The 20,042-nt window shown below is 36.5% G+C and overlaps 1 protein-coding gene across 7 annotated transcripts in view; it reads right to left on the bottom strand.

The window, feature by feature from the left end:
• INVS (inversin) overlaps positions 1–20,042 on the bottom strand; it is a 126,191-nt gene that overhangs the window by 41,536 nt on the left and 64,613 nt on the right. For 6 of the 7 annotated variants that reach the window (XM_081512303.1, XM_081512327.1, XM_081512329.1 and 3 more), the window contains exons 6-11: positions 17,948–18,128; positions 15,548–15,657; positions 13,022–13,193; positions 7,502–7,657; positions 6,859–7,088; positions 3,906–4,012 (exon numbers count right to left, since the gene is read on the bottom strand). In XM_081512303.1, coding sequence (XP_081368429.1) covers positions 3,906–4,012; positions 6,859–7,088; positions 7,502–7,657; positions 13,022–13,193; positions 15,548–15,657; positions 17,948–18,128 — 956 coding nt within the window. The remainder of the gene's footprint in view (positions 1–3,905; positions 4,013–6,858; positions 7,089–7,501; positions 7,658–13,021; positions 13,194–15,547; positions 15,658–17,947; positions 18,129–20,042) is intronic. The other variant, XM_081512320.1, reaches the window with a different exon arrangement.

The raw sequence follows: 20,042 nt of genomic DNA, 5'->3' as shown, positions 1-20,042 counted from the left end.
AGTTACCTGCAAAACCTAGATGGGACTGTAACCACACGACACCCTGTTCAGCACAGTAATCCTTCCATAATTCATCTCTCAGTCATTGAATATATGTCTCCTATGGAATGAAACTGCTTCTAAATCAATGTGCAAATGACATATGTATTTTTATTAAGCCTGATAATTTTTTTCTATAATTATTAATACGTAGTATCTTTCACATAGTATACAAGAAGGATAATCAAAATATGGCTTATGAAAGTGAGGCCCAAGTTATGTGTTTACTTACAAATATGACAAAAAGAAATGACATGGGCATAATATTCCCTAAAGAATGCTGAACTGGAGGTCAGCAGACCTGTGTGACCCTGGGCATTCTCTTCACTTCTCTGAGTTTCTGTTTCCTCATCTGTAAAAGTTGAAAGGAAGGGGAGAAGAACTAGATTTCTCAGGCTGCTTGTGGATGGAAAGTTGCATTTCAAATATGTTAAATATTTTTATTATTAAAAAAATCATATTTTTATTATTAGAAACTTCAAGCATAAACAAAAGCAGAGAGAACAGCACACTAATGCTTTATACACTCATTACCCAAATTGAATAATTAGCAAAATTTTTACCACATTCACTTCATCTACTCCTTTCTTTTTTATTTTTGCTCAAGTATTTTAAAAGCAAATCCCAGAGGAATTCCCTGGTGGATCCAGTGGTTGGCACTCAGAGATTTCAATGCCGTGGGCCCAGGTTCAAACCCTGGTAGGGAAAGATCCCACAAGCCATCAATCAATCATAAAACAAATCCCAGATTCTGATCATTTAATCTCTGCATTTTAGATTCATCTATAATAAGGTGAACATAATTACAATGCCATTGTATTAACAAAATTAACAGGAATTCCTGAGCAAGATCTAATGCCTACTCTAAACACACATTTTCCTGATTTTCTTTAAAAAAATGTCTTTTTCCTTTTTTTTACAATTAGTTTCTTCAAATTACTTCTCGGTCAATTTTTGATTCAAGGAGATACAAACTAAATATCTAGCAAAGCTTTAAGACTAAAGTCTATACTTAGTGTTTAGCCAACTGACCACATTGTGATTATTACTATTGAATCTTTCTTCATCCCAAACTCGATTGAGACACATTCGAGCACTGTGAATATTCCCATCTATGTCAGAGTATGGCTGTCAGATAGTTATTGACTGAAAGCCAGCAGTAGGTGGCAAAAATTATGTCTATACAGAGAACATCAAGTGGTTTGTGTCAATGCATGTGAAGCAAAAATTAACAGTACATTGATGGTAACCAGTCAAGAAACAATGCAGATAAAGACAAGAGACAAGATACAATTGGACTTGCCATGTGGGAATGGTCTGATGGAACAAGCAGAATGCCTAAACTGGAATGTCAATAAATATAAAAGGCAGTGCCAAGTTCTGACATTTGTACATCAAGGTGCATTGCTGATGAAACATTAAAACAGACTGGGATATTGCCACTGTCTCTTTTCATCCATAGACTGGCAAGTACACTGTGGAGGGTTTTTCCTTTGGTCTTTCGGTCTGTAATTAACATATGCTTACTCCAGGACGTGGTAAGTACCTTAATTCATAAGCTTACTTAGGTCTGAAATTCAAAATTCAGCATTTAAATGGAAATTGAATTACAAAAAAATTATTTTTTTGATTGTTTTCTAAAAAATAGCACTCAGGCAGTAAGTGGTTTTATAGAAAATATCCTTTATAGAAATATATCATTCCTAATTCTTAGAATTCTTAATCTTTTTGCTTCCTCAGGGTTTCAAAGGGAGAAGCCTCTGGCACCCTCATATACCTGTTTTAAGGTCAAATCCTCAGCTTTGAGGATTCTTCTGGCTTTCCAGTTTCCTTAAATGTCCAAATGCCTATCTTCATCTTTTTGGTTTTGCAGTTGTCATTTGACTATAATAGAGATGTGGAGTTCTTTATATAATCACTCTCAAAGTAAGGCATACTAATCTGCTTTATTTAAGTTTGCCTGTGGTCTAAGAATTCCACATAAGTTTCTAATGAAAGTATGAATCAGCGTGATGCTACTAGGAGCCTCAAAACACTGATTTGACAATTCACCAGTTATTTACTGAGCATCTACTTCATGAAAAGCACTGTGAACAATTCAGAGATGTCCATGAGTTCTCTGCTAAAAGGAAGACAAATTCTATAAAATCATAATAAAAAGTGAAATGTGCCAAGCGTTAAAAAGATTCACAGTGGGGAGGAGAACACAGTTTGGGACACATGACTGCAGGACTAGGACAATCTTCTTAGATGAGACTGCATTTGAACAGTGGAATGACAAGGTTAACAACTATATTAGTGATCTAATTAAGAAAGGTTACTTTGGAAGGTAATGAATTAAATGAGGGAAAGATCAAAGGAAGGAAAACAAGTGAGGAGGCAGTGCAATGGTTTCAGAAAGAGTGAGAGAGGGCAAGACTGATGCTAGTGATGAAGTGGAGATGACAGTGTGAACCAAGGAGGGGTGTGAGTCTGAACTACAGATGAGAACGTACCAGCACCCAGGTGAGTGCTGAAGCCTCAGTGGTTGGTCAGGTTGCCAAAGGAGGTAGGCTGAGAGAATAGATCCACTCCTTGAAGACTGTTTATATTTAAAACAGAAAAAATGCAACAGAATCCAAAAAAAATAGAGAAGGAGCATGATTAGAAGAGAATCCTAATTCTAAGATAATTGGGAAAACATACTATCACAGAAGCTTAGAGAACATACAGGCTCAAGAAGGTGAAGAAGAGGAGTCAATAGAGAGGAGATGCAGAAGGGCCAATGAGGGGGGCAGAGAAGACATCATATGCTTTATCAACTAGGAATCTGTCAGGAACCATTCAGATGCAGATTTCAGTATAAATGGGAGGGTGGATGCCAAACTGCAAAGGCATGAATGGTGAGAATGAAGAAATGGAGGCAGTGAAGACAGTGTGAGAGAGGGCAAAGAAGACAAACCTCAGAAAAAATAGACTCGGAAAATAACAGATGGAAGGTACAAATAATGGGGAAAGGTTCTGAAAGAAGTGGGAAAGATGAAGGGGTTGGCCCCATGTTTCCTCTGAGACAGTGGGCTTAGAGAAAACCCCTCTTTTTCTACATAGCGTTCCACCTCCTGATAGAAAGAAAAAGCTGGTGGTGGCTGACAGCATAGGGATGGTGCCACTGCAGGGCCATTTTAGTGACAGTATCCATGAACAATGAAAACTAAAGCTCAGATCTGGGTAGGGGGCAGGGGGCAGATATGGAAATCTGATTACCATCTTAGTTGTTACCTGCAAATTACTAGAGTCTTCCTAGATCCAAGACCATCAAGAATGTCTCCTGCTTAGACTTTACACTATGTTGAGTCCTTTTTATTGGGTCTGGGTCACTGGATAGCAACCCCAGCCTAACTCTGTGAATCTCATATTATTTAAGAAATCTGTATTAAGATTAAAATCCTGAGCTTTAGCCTCAGTTTCTCCTTATTTTTTCATGCTACATTGGCATCTCTGTCCATTAACTGATAATATCCTCTTCATCAAGAGAAACTTCTTGAACATATAACACATCTCACTGGCCTAACTGAATTCTTAGTCCTGGTCAGTCAGGACTCCCCTGATTTGATGCTAGACACACATCAAAAGAAGACCTATGTTTCTTCATCTGGAAAGTGTGAGCTTGCCCTAAGTAATGCCTGAAGTTTCCAGTAACTTTAAAATCCCATGATTCTAAATCAACACTACCTGGAACTTTTGTTTTCTTCTGGTTCAGGATTTCTTAGCGTAGTGTTTCCTGATGAAATACTATTTCTGAACAAGCATCTAAACTTGAGAATTTTAAAATATGACAGAAAGGATATGAGATGAACAATGATGCATTCTTTTTGCCAGTGGCTTACCTCTCTTCATTGTTTTCCATCTGATTAGGGAAAGCAGCAAAGTCTAGCAGTAATTTAATGGCATCAAGGTATCCATTGTTACAGGACCAGTGCAAAGCTGTTCTTCCCTACAAGCATAAATAGAAATCAAATACATCTGGTGTCAGTATTTTGGGACACATAGTTATTTATGCTAACTCAAATATATAAACAGAAGAACTGTACAAAAAAGATCTTTGTGACCCAGATAATCACGATGGTGTGATCGCTCACCTAGAGCCAGACATCCTGGAATGTGAAGTCAAGTGGGCCTTAGGAAGCATCACTATGAACAAAGTGAGTGGAGGTGATGGAATTCCAGTTGAGCTATTTCAAATCCTGAAAGATGGTGCTGTGAAGGTGCTGCACTCAATATGCCAGCAAACTTGGAAAACTCAGCAGTGGCCACAGGACTGGAAAAGGTCAGTTTTCATTCCAATCCCAAAGAAAGGCAATACCAAAGAATGCTCAAACTACTGCACAATTGCACTCATCTCACATGCTAGTAAAGTAATGCTTAAAATTCTCCAAGCCAGGCTTCAGCAATACGTGAACCGTGAACTTCCAGATGTTCAAGCTGGTTTTAGAAAAGGCAGAGGAACCAGAGATCAAATTGCCAACATCCGCTGGACCATCAAAAAGCAAGAGAGTTCCAGAAAAACATCTATTTCTGCTTTATTGACTATGCCAAAGCCTTTGACTGTGTGGATCACAATAAACTGTGGAAAATTCTTAACAAGATGGGAATACCAGACCACCTGACTTGCCTCTTGAGAAATCTGTATTCAGGTCAAGAAGCAACAGTTAGAAGTGGACATGGAACAACAGATTGGTTCCAAATAGGAAAAGGAGTACGTCAAGGCTGTATATTGTCACCCTGCTTATTTAACTTATATGCAGCAATGAGTCTTTGTTGCTTTGCATGAGCTTTCTCTTGTCGCAACTAGAAAAAGCTCATGCAAAGCAACAAAGACTCATTGCAGCCAAAAATAAACAAAATTATAAAAAATACTATGTTAAGAAGTATCACATGTCTCCAAAAGTGATACTCTGAGGATTCAATGTCATCTATGTAATATTCCATCCCAAATATAAATTTTGAATCAAATTATGATGAATCATTAGGCAACAACAAATTGAGTGAAATTCTAGAAAATAAATGGCCTGTACTCTTTAAAAATTTCACTGTCATGAAAGATAAAAAAGTCAAAAAGCACTGCTAGAGATAAAAAGGAATATTTCATAGTGTTAAATAAGTCAAAGAGGAAGATCTCACAATCCTAAATCTGAATGCCACTAACAGCAGAGCCTCCAAATATACAGGATAAAAACTGACAAAATTAAGAGAGGAAACAGTCATATCTATAATTACAGTGGGACGTTTTTAACCCACATCATACAATAGTTGATAGCAGAAATAGATTAAAAGTAGGAAAGGTATAGACAGCATGAACAATACAATGTAAAATGTATATAAAACACTGTATTGGACAATGACAAGATTAATATTCTTTTCAAGTGTACACAGAACATTTACCAAAATCAACCACATGCTGGAACATAAAGAAAGCTTCAAAAGCTTTTCAAAGATTAAAATAATGCAGAATACTTTTTTAAACTAAAGTAAAATTTAAGCTACAGATCAGTGCAATAGGCAGAATAAGGCAATCTGTTGCAAAGATGTCCACTTTATAACTTCTGGAATCTGTAACTATGTTATATTAAATGGAAAGGGGGAATTAAGGTTGTAGATGGAATTAAGGTTGTTAGTCAGTTGACTTTGAGTTGCATTATCCAGTTGGGCCAAGTGTAATCACAAAGGTCCTTAGAGTAAGTTAAAGAGAGAGGCAGAAGGTGAATGTCAGAGTGATGCAGTGTGAAAAAGTCAACCAGTCACTGCTAGATTTGAAGCTGGAGAAATGGAGCCACAAGCCACAGAATGTGGGCACCATCCAGAAGCTAGAAAAGTCAAGGAAACAGATTCTCTCCTAGAGCCCCCAAAGAGAATGAAGTCCTGGCAACACCTTGATCTTTAGGACAGTTTGGAATTCTAACACTCAGATTAGTAATATGACAAATTTGTTTTGTTTTAAAACACTAAGTTTGTGGTAATTGTTACAGCAGCAATAGAACACCAATATAATCATTAACAAAAAGATAATGAGAAAATGCCCAACTGCCTGTAAATTGAACAATACACTTAACTAATTCATAAATCAAATAATAAATCAAAATGGAAATCAGAAAATGTTTGCGTTGAATGATAGTGATGGTACAGTTTATCCAAATTTGTAAGATGCAGCTAAAGCAGCATTTAGAGTAACAAACATGCTTAAATATATATATTGAAAAAAACCAGTGATTTAAAATTCATCAAAAGAATGTTTTAAAGAATATTAAATCAAACCTATAAAAGTGGATGGTAGGCAATAATAAAGATGAGAATAAATACCAATGAAATAGTGAAAAATTTCAAATATAGAAAATAAAGGCAATTTTATAGACTTGCTGTGAGAACTGAATGAGTTGTAAAACAAAAAGCTCTTAGAACTTTGAAATATTAAGCATCCATGATTATGAAGAAGATTCTATACCAAATGAAAAAATATTGGTGATCATTTTAAGCAAGCAAAACAAAATGTGGTTTGTAAAATCATATCATATATACATATTTATATACCTATATACATATGCCATGTATCTATATATTTTATGAAAGTTATAAAATTATCCCCATTCTATGACTTTTAAAAATTATATACACATATGCACAAGGACTAGAAGAGAACATGGACAAATAAAAATCACTTTTAACTAACAGATTTGTGAGATATCTCTTCACTTGACAAACTGTTTTACTTAATTTTAGTTAACAAAGAGGCAATGCTGCAAACACTTCGGAGCAAACGATAGAGAAAAGACCTAGAACTTTTACCTCTTTGTCTTGAATGTTAGGGTCTGCGTTGTTCTCCATGAGCACTGCCATGCAGTTGATATAGCCCCCATATGCAGCACACTGCAGTGGGGTTCTCCCTGCATAATCCTGCACATTTGGGTTGATCTTATTTTCTATCAGGATCTGGCAAACATCTGCATTTCCTCCCAGCGCGGCCCAATGTAGAAGAGAATGTCCATCTTGATCAACTAGATCCACCCTTGCTCCACCTGAAAAAGCAAAAATATAGTGAAAATGTCTAATATAGAGAGAATTTATCAAAAAAAAGAAAAGTTTAAAGAATATAACAGTCCTTTAAATGCTTTACTTTTAGCAAAAAGCTTTCATGTATATCATCTATTTCAGATTTTTACAATAAGCCTGGGAGTTGGTCAGGATAGAAATCATTCCCCTTTTATATGAAGTGAAACTGAGGATCAGGCAGATACAGTGACTTTCCCCAAATCAAACAGCTACTAATAGGTGGAGCTAGGAGTGAATTTTGAGTTTCCTGATGCCAAGCTCTTCCCTCCATGCTTCCACCCAGGCAGCTCTCTGCCAGGTAAAGCTGTATTTCAAAAGGTGAATGTAAGAAATCCTACATTTTGAGACTGACTTGTTATGAGCCCTCTTAATAACTAACCTTTGATGAGTGTCTGAATCACATCTTTGTGCCCCATCTCACAGGCTCGGAAAAGTGGAGTATGTTTCATGACATCAGTAGCATCTACTTGAGCGTTATTTTCCAATAATAACTTCACGGTGCTGACATGGCCAGAAAGTGCAGCAGCATGTAAAGCTAAAAAGGGAGCAAAAGAGAGTGAAGAACTTTTAAATAACAACTTTACCTTTTTATTATCCTAACTATGTATGTCTTCCTCTTTTGATTTTCCCATCATTTTGGCCAAACGCAATTTAATCTTCAAGATTCTCTATTTTTCACTTGTATACACTTCTTTATATCTTCCTTTCTATTGGTATGTATTATTACTCCCACTTTTCCTTTCCTTTTACCTTTCTCATCTCACTATTTTCTTCCTTTCTACCCTGTTGGTCTGAAACGGTCTCCTCAGTTCCTAGTTTATTATCTTTTCCTCTTTCTAAGAGAGCAAGAGAACAAAAAATGACAAAGAGAAATGATTTAAATGATGCAGGCAATTCTGCCCACCAACCCACTCACAATCAGTATATGCCTCTGAGAGGTTGTGTGATGGGAGCCATCAATCTACTGGTTCTTCAGTTGGTTACCTGTGGTACTCTTGCAGTTGGTCTGTGTACCCACCTGGTACTGAAAGTGTGTGCATCTTACTGCCTTGAGAGCATTATTCATAGAACTCGATTCCAAATGCAAGTCAGCTATTTCCTCAGGGCCCAATTTTAAAAAGAGCAATTCATTTCAAGATTGGAGGAAAAAAACGAGTGGAATGTGGTCTCCTCTCTGGTAAGGGGTTGAAAGAGCAGTTTTGACTATGTGTGAGTTTCACGTTGCACTGATTCCTGCCAATGTTATTCCCCTCTGGTGCTTATGTCATCACTCTTTAGATTACTCTTTAAATTCTATTTAAGTCATCACTCTCTAAATTCTTCTCAATGTTTCAGAGTATCTGTCTAGAGGTCCAGGCCAGTTCTATCTAAGAATTATGGCTCTATACTGTCTAGGACAATGTTTTGTTTTTTTTTTAATTAGTTTATTTTCTTTTTTATCATAAAGTGTGATCCATGGACCAAACCTGGGGTGCCTATAAAATGCAGATTCCTGGGGATTTGTTGAGATGCCACTATGGGCTGGGTACACAATATAATGCTGTGAATTCAGTAGGGAACAAAATAGCTAAGGTTACATTTTCATAGAAGAAGCAAAACAGAACAAAACAAAAACACTGGATTAATGTTTAAGTGTTAGATGGTGATAGATGGTATAATTAAAGAAGTAAAAACTATTTTGATACGTGAAGTGACCTGGGGATTACTTTTGACTGGTGGTTAGAGAAAGCCTTGTCAAGGTGCTGACATATAAGCTCAGACTAAATCATAAAAAAAGAGGCAAAGCAGAGCTCTCAAGGGAGATTAGTTCAGGCAAAAAAGAATAACGAGAACAAGGATAGGGATGAATGTATGTGTTTAAGGAAGGCAAAGAAGCTGCAGCAAATGAGTGAGAGTGCAGTAAATCAGAAAGGTAGAAAAGGCTAGATCATAAATGGCCATCAGGTCAGAGTGATGGAAGACACTGAAGGGCTTTATGTAGGTGAGCGATGTTTGATTTATGTTCTAAATGGATCACACTAGCCATTTTGAGAATGCATTCAAGCAAATTAGAATGTAAGCATGGAGACCAGTTAACACTAGTACAGTAGACTGGGTGAAAATAGTGGTGGCTTGAACTAGGGTGATAGGAGTGGAGATGGAGAGAACCATAAAAAGTTTAGAATATGTTTTGGATGCGGAATCAACAGGACTTATTGACAGGAGTTGATGTAGGATCTCTGTTTAGTCTGGCAATATCTCTAGTAATTGTTATGCATGCGTGAGTTTGAAAAGCCTGACCTAAATGCCTGAAAGATAGATTGGCCTAGACAAGATGGGTGTGAAAGCCTTCAAGTATCTGAAGCATGTCGTGTGGAAGACAACACAGAAAGCAACATTCAATTTGAAAAATATTGGCTCAGTATAAGGCAGCACATCCTAATAGAGTGAGATTAAGATGGAAGTAATGGGTGAATTCCCTGGTGGTTGAGTGGTTAAGACTCGGCACTTTTACTGCCAAGGGCCCAGCCAGGTTCCATCTGTGGTTGGGGAGCTAAGATCATAAAAACCACATGGCACAGCCAAAATAAAAGACAGAAGTTTTGGTAATGAGTTCTCTGTATTGGAGCCGTTCAAATGGAGGTTGAAAGACAGTGAGGAGATGTCTTTGGTGAAAAATGTTGGTGAGAATGTTATAAGGCAGATTAAGGCACATGATACATCTGTGATAGTTCAGTGATTTTCACATTTAAGACCATAAGAATGTTATTTTTCTCCCTCCCAAATGAAATTTTATAAAACATCCAACATAAAAAATAGTTAAGAGGTGAGTGGTTCTGGCTAGTGTAGGTGTAGGGGTTACCCATTCAAGCACCCACTCCCTCAGCAACACTTTAGGTACCTCTATGGGAAGGTACTGGTCTGAAGAACACAGCTTAGAAAACCCTGGACTAGATGTAATTTTAAGGTACTTTTTAATTCTAAAATTCTATAATTGTGTAATGTGGCATCAAGTATGCAACAGATATGGGAAGGTACTGGTCTGAAGAACACAGCTTAGAAAACCCTGGATTAGATGTAATTTTAAGGTACTTTTTAATTCTAAAATTCTATAATTGTGTAATGTGGCATCAAGTATGCAACAGATACTCTTCAGATAAATATCAATGTCAAGTTTTTTTTTTTTTAAAGACAAAATTTCAATTGAGCAAAAGATAGAATTAAGGATCTTGTTAAAGGAAATTTCCCATTCTGATTATTTTCATTTATTTTAAAACAATTTTAGACTACAATCATCGTTCCTTCTTTGAAAAAAACACGTTTATATAGCAACTTAAAAAATTCTTTTCAATAACTTTATGTTATGAAGAATTTCAACTGTTATTCAAATGTAAAGGCACATCTTCTTTATCAACTCATTGGTCAATGGACATTTAGGTTGTTTCCCTGTATGGCTATTGTGAATAGTGCTGTGATGAACAAGGGATGCTTGTATCTTTTTGGAAGACTACAAAAAAAGATAAATAAAGCCAAGAGTCTAGTGTACTCAATACTGCCGTCACCCAGCTTCAACAGTGATCTTGTTGGCTAATCTTGTTTCATTTAACTGCTATCCATTCCCCCACTTCTGACTGTTTTGAAGAAAAGTCTAGAGTCACATCCTTCTGTTTGCGAATATTTTAGTAAGTATGGCTGAAAGACAAGGGTTCTTTTTTAAAACACAGCCACTGTATCAATCACAGTATCTCTCAGATATTTTAACAAAATTAAATATGAAGGATTGCCAGCCTTGTACTGAAGAGCTAAAAAAGCAAAAAGGAAACACTAAGGTATCACAGAGGCTAGCAATTCTAAGACTGAGGGAACAAAAAGAAGAGGATGGAATTATTACAACTTTAAAGGCTTAGAGGAGGCGCCCTGCAGAGCTGAGACTCAGACCTCTGAGGAGGGGCTCTGCTTGGCAGGTCCTGTAAGTGCTGGAAAAACCACAAAGTGAATTAACAGTTGCCACTAGAATAAGCGATCAGTGCTCTGCTGAGTAAGACTGACTAGGATATGCTGACAGGAACCAAAAACAAATACAAGAATAGGAAGCAAACAGGAAGCTGTAATCCCAAGCTCCTCTTCTGGCTTTCCAGTCTCCCTGTACTGCCCACTGTGGGCTGACTCCCCTGCTGGCAAAAAGCAAATGTGGTTTGCAGAACCCCAGCCCCAGCAATGCAAAGAAAATATAGGCTCATTTTCATATCTAAAAGGTGTTAACACAAGTTTTGTAACATCAGATATACCCCAGAGAGTGTTCACATTTTCCTGATAGCTTTGTAAATTTTTTTATAATTGATTTATTTGATCCAAATAATACTTAGAGATCGCTATTGATAAGAACTCATTTTTAATTAAGGAAAAACAGCTCTCTAAAGGGATGATGGAAAGGAACTCACTGGCATAGAAATGTCAGGAAGGTATGTATCACTGACATATAATAGAATCTCCTTAAGAGAAAGAGCCCAGGGAATGAATGAATATGAAAATTTAGGTCTCAACCCCAACTAAGATGCACATCAGAAAGACAACTTTGGTTAAGAATGCAAGTATCCTAGCCCATACTTTATTAAAATACATGAAAAGTTAAACAAAGACCGACGCCAGTGATAAAGACTGCATAATAATAAAAGTCTGATAAAAAAATTAAATACTCAGATCATTTATAAACTCAATGCCTTATGTGTCTGTATAATACTCCTTAAGAAGCTTAAGGTCTATGGCAAAACTTTGATAAACAAATACTTTTACAAGTTGAAGCCTTTATCAAAATTGATATTACCTAAAAACTCTTTTTAAAAAATCAGAAGGTGTGATGGTCTAGGTATAGGGAGGGAGATATTAGGTGTAGCAACCACATTCCCCTCTGTCCCCCAATTGCTATATGAACTGTTTTTGGTGATCAAGAAAGATAGAAAGATCTTATCTAGGATGATAGGTAGGTGCAAATGGCTCTAGAATGTTTTCATGTATAAGAAAACATAACATTGAGAAGCTCGCAGCTGAGGTTTTATTCCATTCCGTGTTTCTGCGCTGTGCTTTTTCTTTCTGACTTGTAATTTGTATATACAGGTGTCCTTTGTTATCCATGTGGGATTGGGTCCAGGAGTCTCTACAGATACTAAAATCTGAAGATGCTCAAGACCCTTCTATGAGATGGTACAGTACAAGTCAGCCTTCCAAAGCCACAGATGCAAAACCCTTGGATATGGAGGGCTGACTGCAGTACACAAGGAAGAGCTGTGTCACCCAAGGTGACAATGGGTGTTAAAAAAACAAGTACTTCTCTTAGTAATCAACACATCGTTTGAGGGCTCTCTTCTTAGAAAAAGAGATTAAAGGAAGCATATAGTAAGAGCTTTCGAAGCTTTGAAGCTTCTAGAGCCATGGGAGGTTAACTATGAAATGGGAGATTCAGGATACAGTAATGCTGTTCAAAACTGAGAAAAGAGCATATTAAATGAGACTGGTGAGAACATACATAGATGTATACATTCTTTAAAATATACTTCTAAATTTTTGAAAATTTAGTTAATAACTGCTAAGTATGCATAGTTTTTAAAGCACAAGTTCATGCTTTTTTATGCAAAGATAAATGATCAGAAGAGTTCCTGCAATTACGTCTAAGGAGCAACAAGGCTTGTAAATCAAATGCCAAAATTCCCTTGATAAAAACATAGGCTAATTTTAGCTGTAATATTTAGAAAAATAAAGCTGTTGGAGTGATATCCTGGCAACCTAAACTTAAAAAGTAAAGATCAATGTCAAATAATATTAGATTAGAAACAATGGTTTCAACTTACTATTTTGCAAGTATTATAGCACCATCTATACTCTGAAGCCTGAATGAAAGCTGAATATGTCTGCCAGTTCTTACCTGTACCTCCATATTTGTCTGCCATATTAATGTCAATGTCAGATTTTAAGCTCAGCATAGTCCTAAGGACGTCATCACTGCCTTTCCCAGCAGCCCACATAAAGGATGTTCTTCCTTCAAGGTCTGAATCATCTTTTACTGATGGATGTTTTAGAAACACTTTAACTGTTTCCTATAAGAAAACATTTAAAAATTTGAGACATGAGAGTGGCATTTTCTATGGCAATAAAACCTGTGTTATATGTGACTTCCACTAAGAAGCAAAGTATTTTTTTGTCTACTTTTGAATCAAATGAAATTATCTTTTTATGAATAATAAAATTATAATTTCCATTGAAAATAACAATCTGCTGTCCTTATGTATTGGTTTTAGTTTTCACAGCATTTCAAAATATAACTTAATTCCCTCATTCAATATTCTAATTGAGAATAATTATTCTCAATTAAATTTAAAAACTTAATTGCAGAGAAGAAACTATGTACTTTGTTACTATTTTTTTAAATAGTTAATGGATTTATCAAATGATGAGCAGTGGCTACTGAGAAGCACAGTGTTCAATTCATCTAACAAGTATTTATTTGGTAATTCCTGCATTCTAGGTCCTTCCTCTATAGAATCATACAAAAATGAGGACCCTTAATAATTCTTATAGTGCTTGACAATTTTAATGGCAGTTAATATTCATAGCTACTTCCCTGGTGGCTCAGTGGTAAAGAATCCACCTGCCAATGCAGGAAATGTGGGTTCGATCTCTGGCTCAGGAAAATCCCCTGGAGAAGGAAACGGCAACCCACTCCAGTACTCTTACCTGGGAAATCCCATGGATAGAGGTGCCTGGGAGGCTACAGTCCATGGGGTTGAAAAGAGATAGGCATGACTTAAGAGACTAAATAACAACAATATTCATAGCATTTAAAATTGCATCTTTCCTCAAAACTCAGATGCTTACAAACTTTTAGGAAGATCATAGACACTTTTGCTTGAATGGAGATAAAATAGTTTCAGAAAAAACAATTTCTGGAAGCTATGAGTTGGTTAAAAATGTATAAAATGTTGATGCTCAATACTTTAGAGCAAGAAAAAATGTAAGGGTTCATCTATTCCAGCTCCTCACTTTACAGATGAGATTAAGGCTCAAGGCCACATAAACATTGGTAGCAAACACACAAGTAGAATCCAGGGTTAAATCACCACACTCTTTTTACTGCAACACACACTGATTCCTAGTCTTAAAACTAGTTGTTGAGCTACTGTGGTATTATAGCTTAGCTCCCAGGAGCTAGTGTAGGTGCTTATTAAGTAGATTTGAATAAAAAAATAAATTTTTTTTAATGTTGGTGATTTTGGGGGTTTGCAAACATTTCTTTTGTTGAGTATGCCTTCTAAGTGATGAATGCTTACAAGGGTTTTAATGGGGTTTTGATGTTGGTGGCAGTGTTTTTTAAAAAGGGAATTACAACCTCTTGCAAGTTAATAGAGTCTAAAGGAGATCAAGGGACTTGAAACTGAGCTTAGATTTTGCATCATTATTAAAAAACTATTTCTGTAATTGGCAAATTATCTAAAGCAACTGTTTCTTTGAAAAAATGTCTATAATGTACTAGTATTCTTTCTTTCTTTCATTAGCACAGTTACTTAACTACTAGTTTCTGTACATAGTTAAATTTGGAATCTAAGAGTTGGGTTCAAGATCTTAGACAGGGCTTCCCCAATGGCTCAGTGGTAAAGAGTCCACCTGCCAATGCATGAGACATGGATTCGATCCCTGATCTGGGAAGATCCCACATGCCATGGAGCAACTAAGCCCATGCATGTGCTCCAGAGCCCACTAGCTGCAACTACTGAGCCTACACACCACAACTACTGAAGCCTGCGTGCCCCAGGGCCTGTGCTCCACAATAAGAGGAGCCACGGCAGTGAGAAGTTCACACACCACAGCTAGAGAGTAGCCCCCACTTGCTCCAACTAGAGAAAAGCCCACACGGCAATGAAGACCCAGCACAGCCAAAAATAAATAAATAAATAAAATTATAAAAACACAAAAGTATATTTAAAAAAGAACATCGTGGGCAAATCATTTAATCTCTTGGAACTTTGGTTTCTTCATCTCTAAATAGGGATAACATGTTTTTACATAGGCCTGTGTTGAACTATGGATTGAATTCTGATTTCCATAGATTGACTATAGTGGGCCAACTGAATTTCTTATCTATTCATAATAAGAATGAACCCCACCTCAAAATACTTAGTATTTTTCTGAGATCTTGGGAGATAATAAAAGATAAAGGTTTACCGAAACTGTAGGTGGTAAGTAGAATAGATTTTTAGGAGTGCCAGGACAGAGAACTATAGCTATATTTGCTGTGGATACCAGAGAGAAAGAAAAGTGGGAAATTAAGGTATTTTAGCAATCTGAGTATTCAGTGTACTATTCAATGGTGCATTAGGGGAGGTGAGGAAGATGGAATTATACTGTGTTGATAACATTTTAATTTAAAAGGAGATAACTGTCATGGTTTACTTACAGCAAAGTTACTCTGGGCTGCATAGTGCAAGGGTGTTGCTCCTTGGCTGTCGGATGGGATGGTTCCAGACTTATTTCTTTCTAAAAGGAGATGGACAATCTGTGCATGGCCTGAAAGCAGACACAAGGTAGTTATCACACAAAAGGACTGATTCATTTATAGTCTATTTAAAGCAAAAGGGTAAGAAAAATCACTAGTATATAAACCAGTACTCACAAGGGTTTCCGAAGAGCAGTCCCTAGTGCAACCTCTTCTAACTTCTTATCAAAATACTATGATTAGGTAGCACAAAGGCAAAAATTTAAATACTAAAAACTCAACGCTTTGATAAACAAGGAAATGACTATTATAATTGCCAGACTGAGAAAAAACTGTATTTGGTACCAGCTCACTGCATCCCCTGGTTCACCTTATAAAACTGCCCATCAAGAGGGAGGGAAGGTGTCAGAACCCAGGCCCTCTCTATCTCTAGTCTCCAGGTTCTACTGCACAACCGATCAGAGCTGTATGGTTGTTCTCTTCTGCAATTCAGGTGGACCAGCTATAAGACAGTCTCTTGTGACCTGTGAGGCCTTCTGTCTATCACTTCGTACCTCCTTCCCCCAATGTTTGAACAGCTAGGCAGTAATTTCAAACCCCAGAAGTGGGCAGGAATAGTGAGGTGGTGGTAGAAAAGAGTGCTCTGCAGTCCATTTTGGAGGATGTGGAGGAGGTCTCCCCAAGTGAAGGACTGTAGAAAGGATCAAAGAATGAACAGACCTGGTAACAGTATATTTAGGAAAACTGAATTTCATACATGCCATTGCTTCAGTGTACAGGAAGCGAGGCAATGACACAGAAGCCACATTAGCAGAGCAAGAATACACTGCATGAACGCCAGGCAGAAAAACAGGAATTTGCACGGGAGTTGGGCTCCTCTGCCTGCTCTCCAGCTGCAGTTTGAGATCGAGTGCTCCATAACACAAATGGGCAAAAGTAGGGTCCAAGGGCAATTTATGCCACACACTCAATCTAAATACCTCTCATCTTGTTTGAGAGATAAGGAGGAAAATTCAGAAAAGGCTTTATGGAACACTCTAAGACAGGGGGAAAGGAACACCATCAGAAGGAACAAGAGCATACCTCAGAAAATGATCTAGAGAAGGATCCAGAAGAAAATTTCAGGCAACAGTTTGGCATTCTTGACTTTTACAAAGAGATGGTCTCTATGAAGTGAAACAGTATCCTAAGAAGAAGATAATCTAAAATGAAAGGGTAATGGAAGGAGGTAAAAATACAAAAAGCTGAGATAAAAAGGAATATGGATGATAGAAGGAAATCAAAATATAGCCTAAAATATAATCATAAGAGGCAGAAAGAAAGCAGAATTCATGAAAAGAAAATTCAGTTTAGTGCTATGCAGACAAATTTGCAAAAATGCAGAGGAAAAGGGATGAAACTAAACACTGAAGACTGAATAATAATTATAAATCTGACTATAAAAGCAAATGAAAACATAAGAATCATTTTAAAAAGAGATAACATGTAATTTAAAAACTAAGTCTATAATAATAATCTTTTTATAATCATTAATATTAATAATAACTGTCAGATCATATTAACAAACACCCAAAGAGTATAAGTGAAAGTATGCCAAATTCCTCATTTTAAATAGAAGGGAATCAGTAAATGCAGTTTTGCTCTTGACTCAGGCTTAGGCTTAAGAAAGTTTTTAATAAATTAAAAAGTAACTACTAGTAAAACCTAGAAACCCTCCTAAAACATCAGGAAATTCAAAACCAGATAGCTACAATGTAATCCATATACCACAAAGCAGAAAACAAAAGAAATCAGGAAAAAACCCCAAATTAAGGGGGAAAAAAACCTAATCCTCAAAAATCAGAATAACAGAAAAAAGATCAAATTGTACAATGTGTAACAATGACTGTCAGTGGGCAAAACTCCTTCACTAAAAGAGAAAGACTCCCAGATTGCCAAAATTCAGACAGATACACATATATAGTCTCCCATATAAAAAAGTGATCCCCAAAAATGTTAAGTAAAAGGCACATCAGCAAATATGAAGAAAAGAAAATCAAATATCATAGTATTAGCTGAAACATAAAATTAAAGCCCTTCTCCAAAAAAAGCAAAGGCATTAAATGTGAAGATTATTTTATATTTACATTTGTTAACAAATGCACATTGGTTTTATAATAAAAATTTAAAAAGACATGACGTTGAAATTAACATATAACAGAGAATACATTTATATTGTTAAAATTTAAGCATACAACAGAGGAATTTAGGTACAAAGTACTACATATTAATTAAAAATTAAAACAATTAAATAGGAGGTGGGAGTTGACAGGGCGAGGAGAAGCCATGGAAAATTTCCTGTACTCAAGTAGTTCAACTCACCTAGCAAAGCTGCCCAGTGAAGCGGCGTTCGAAATAAGTTATCATAAGATGTTATATTGCAGCTTTCGTATGAGGTCAAGACATCAACCACTGTCACATTCCCATCAGCGACTGCAAAGTGAAGAGGTGTTCGACCCTCGTAGTCTTGCCAGTTCAGTAAAGACTCTGTTGGAGCAGCATCCTATTTTTAAGGAACCAGAGACTTCAGACATACATAGAATCCTCAAAAAAAGCCACAATTGATGTAAGTATTAACTGAGCAATTTTTGAAACCTGTATATTCTCTCTCAGCAGAAGTGATAAAATTTAGAAAAAAGTATACAGTCTAAATCTTAAAAAATTTAATTTCATATTTAACTATAAAAAGTACAGAAAAATAAATATACTTGTACTATCAAGATTAAATAGGAATCAACACTTTTCCTAATGCACTTTTTTAATGTGTTATGGATTCAGCTAAAGCCATATGTTTTTTATTTTTGCTTCATGTGTATACGTCCATAAACAATAGATAAATTTTGTATGTGTTTTCAATATTTATACTTAGGCATTATACCATGTATATCCTTGAATTTTTTCTTTCAAAATTATATTTTTGAATTTTTTTATTTCAACACAATACATTTGGGTATTTGTAATGATACTAGTCTATTTGTTAAACCACAATTTAGTTATCCATTCTCTTGGAAGTCGCTCAGTCATGTCCAATTCTTTGCAACCCCATGGACTGTAGCCTACCAGTCTCCTCTGTTCATGGAGATTCTCCAGGCCAGATTACTGGATTGGGTAGCCTTTCCTTTCTCCAGGGGATCTTCCCAACCCAGGGATGGAACCCAGGTCTCCCGCATTGCAGGCGGATTCTTTACCTTCTGAGCCACCAGGGAAGGCCTTACTGAAGGATATTTAGGTTACTTACACTGTTTTCCACTATTAACAAAAATACTGCAATGAACACACTTCCTTTACATATCTCCTTGTGGCATATATGTGAGATTTTTCTCTAGCCCAGATACTTTGAAGGGAAACTGCTGGGTTGAAAGATATCTGCATCTTCAGTTAGGTACCGCCAAACTGCTTTCTAAATGGCTGTACTAATTAACACATCCGTGACAATGTGTAAAAGCTTTTATTTCCCCACATGCTGACACAAATTAACCACTTGATATTGTCAAACTTAAAACATTTTTCCCCTTATAGGTATGAAAAGCATTTCACTGATGCTTTAAATTATATTTCTTTTATGAATGAGGTTGAAATTTTTTATCACATGGTCATTAGATTTTTGGTTTAAACTGACAGTTCACAACATTTATTTGTTTTTCTACTGGATCTTGGTGGAGATATGATGCACTGCTTAGGCCCTCTTTCCCTACCTCCACAGCTGCTGAAAGTGCTGCCAGCAGACGATCTTCTACTGTCAGCTTTTTGGAACTGCTTTAGCTCAAGAGAGTTCCCTCACCCACCTCAGGTCCCTTCACAGATCAGGTCATACCCAAAGTCAAGCCCGCCTGTCCCAATTTAAGAACTCTCTGAAGGGCCATTCCAGGTTTAGAGCTCTCTATACAGTCAGCCTATTTTACAAAAGAAGAGTATGAAAGGTATTACAAAACACTTCAAAAAAGAAGTAGAATATTACCATGGTGGCATTCTAGGACCTTGAGTCTCCCAAGGACTTAAATGCACTTATAAAGGAGAGGAAAAAAAGCCAAATCTGTAAGGAAGATATTATAAGTGAGAATCACCCTTCATAGACCTCAGATTTTGGAATTAACACATAAAGAATATAAAATAATTAATGATAAAACATGTAAGAAAATAAAAAATGGGGACTTCCTTGGCAGTCCAGTGGTTAAGAATCTGTGCTTCCAATGCAGGGGGTATGGGTTTGATCCTTGGTGGGGGAACTAAGATTCCAGAAGCCACACAGCACAGTTAAAAAATTAAAAAGTAAGCAAGGGAAAAGCTCTCAAAATGATCAGGCAGATCTGAAAAAGAACCGAGGAGAACTTTTAGAAGTGAAAACACAATCACTAAGATTGAAGACTAAACAAATAGTGTAAACAAGAATGGATGCAGCTGAAGAAAGACTTGGTAA

This window comes from Giraffa tippelskirchi, chromosome 1 (assembly GCF_054371585.1).
Source record: "Giraffa tippelskirchi isolate mGirTip1 chromosome 1, T2T-mGirTip1v1.2.pri, whole genome shotgun sequence".
Taxonomy (NCBI): Eukaryota; Metazoa; Chordata; class Mammalia; order Artiodactyla; family Giraffidae; genus Giraffa; species Giraffa tippelskirchi.
The sequence above is the reverse complement of the archived record's forward strand: the minus strand, read 5'-3'. Positions and strand labels throughout refer to the sequence as shown.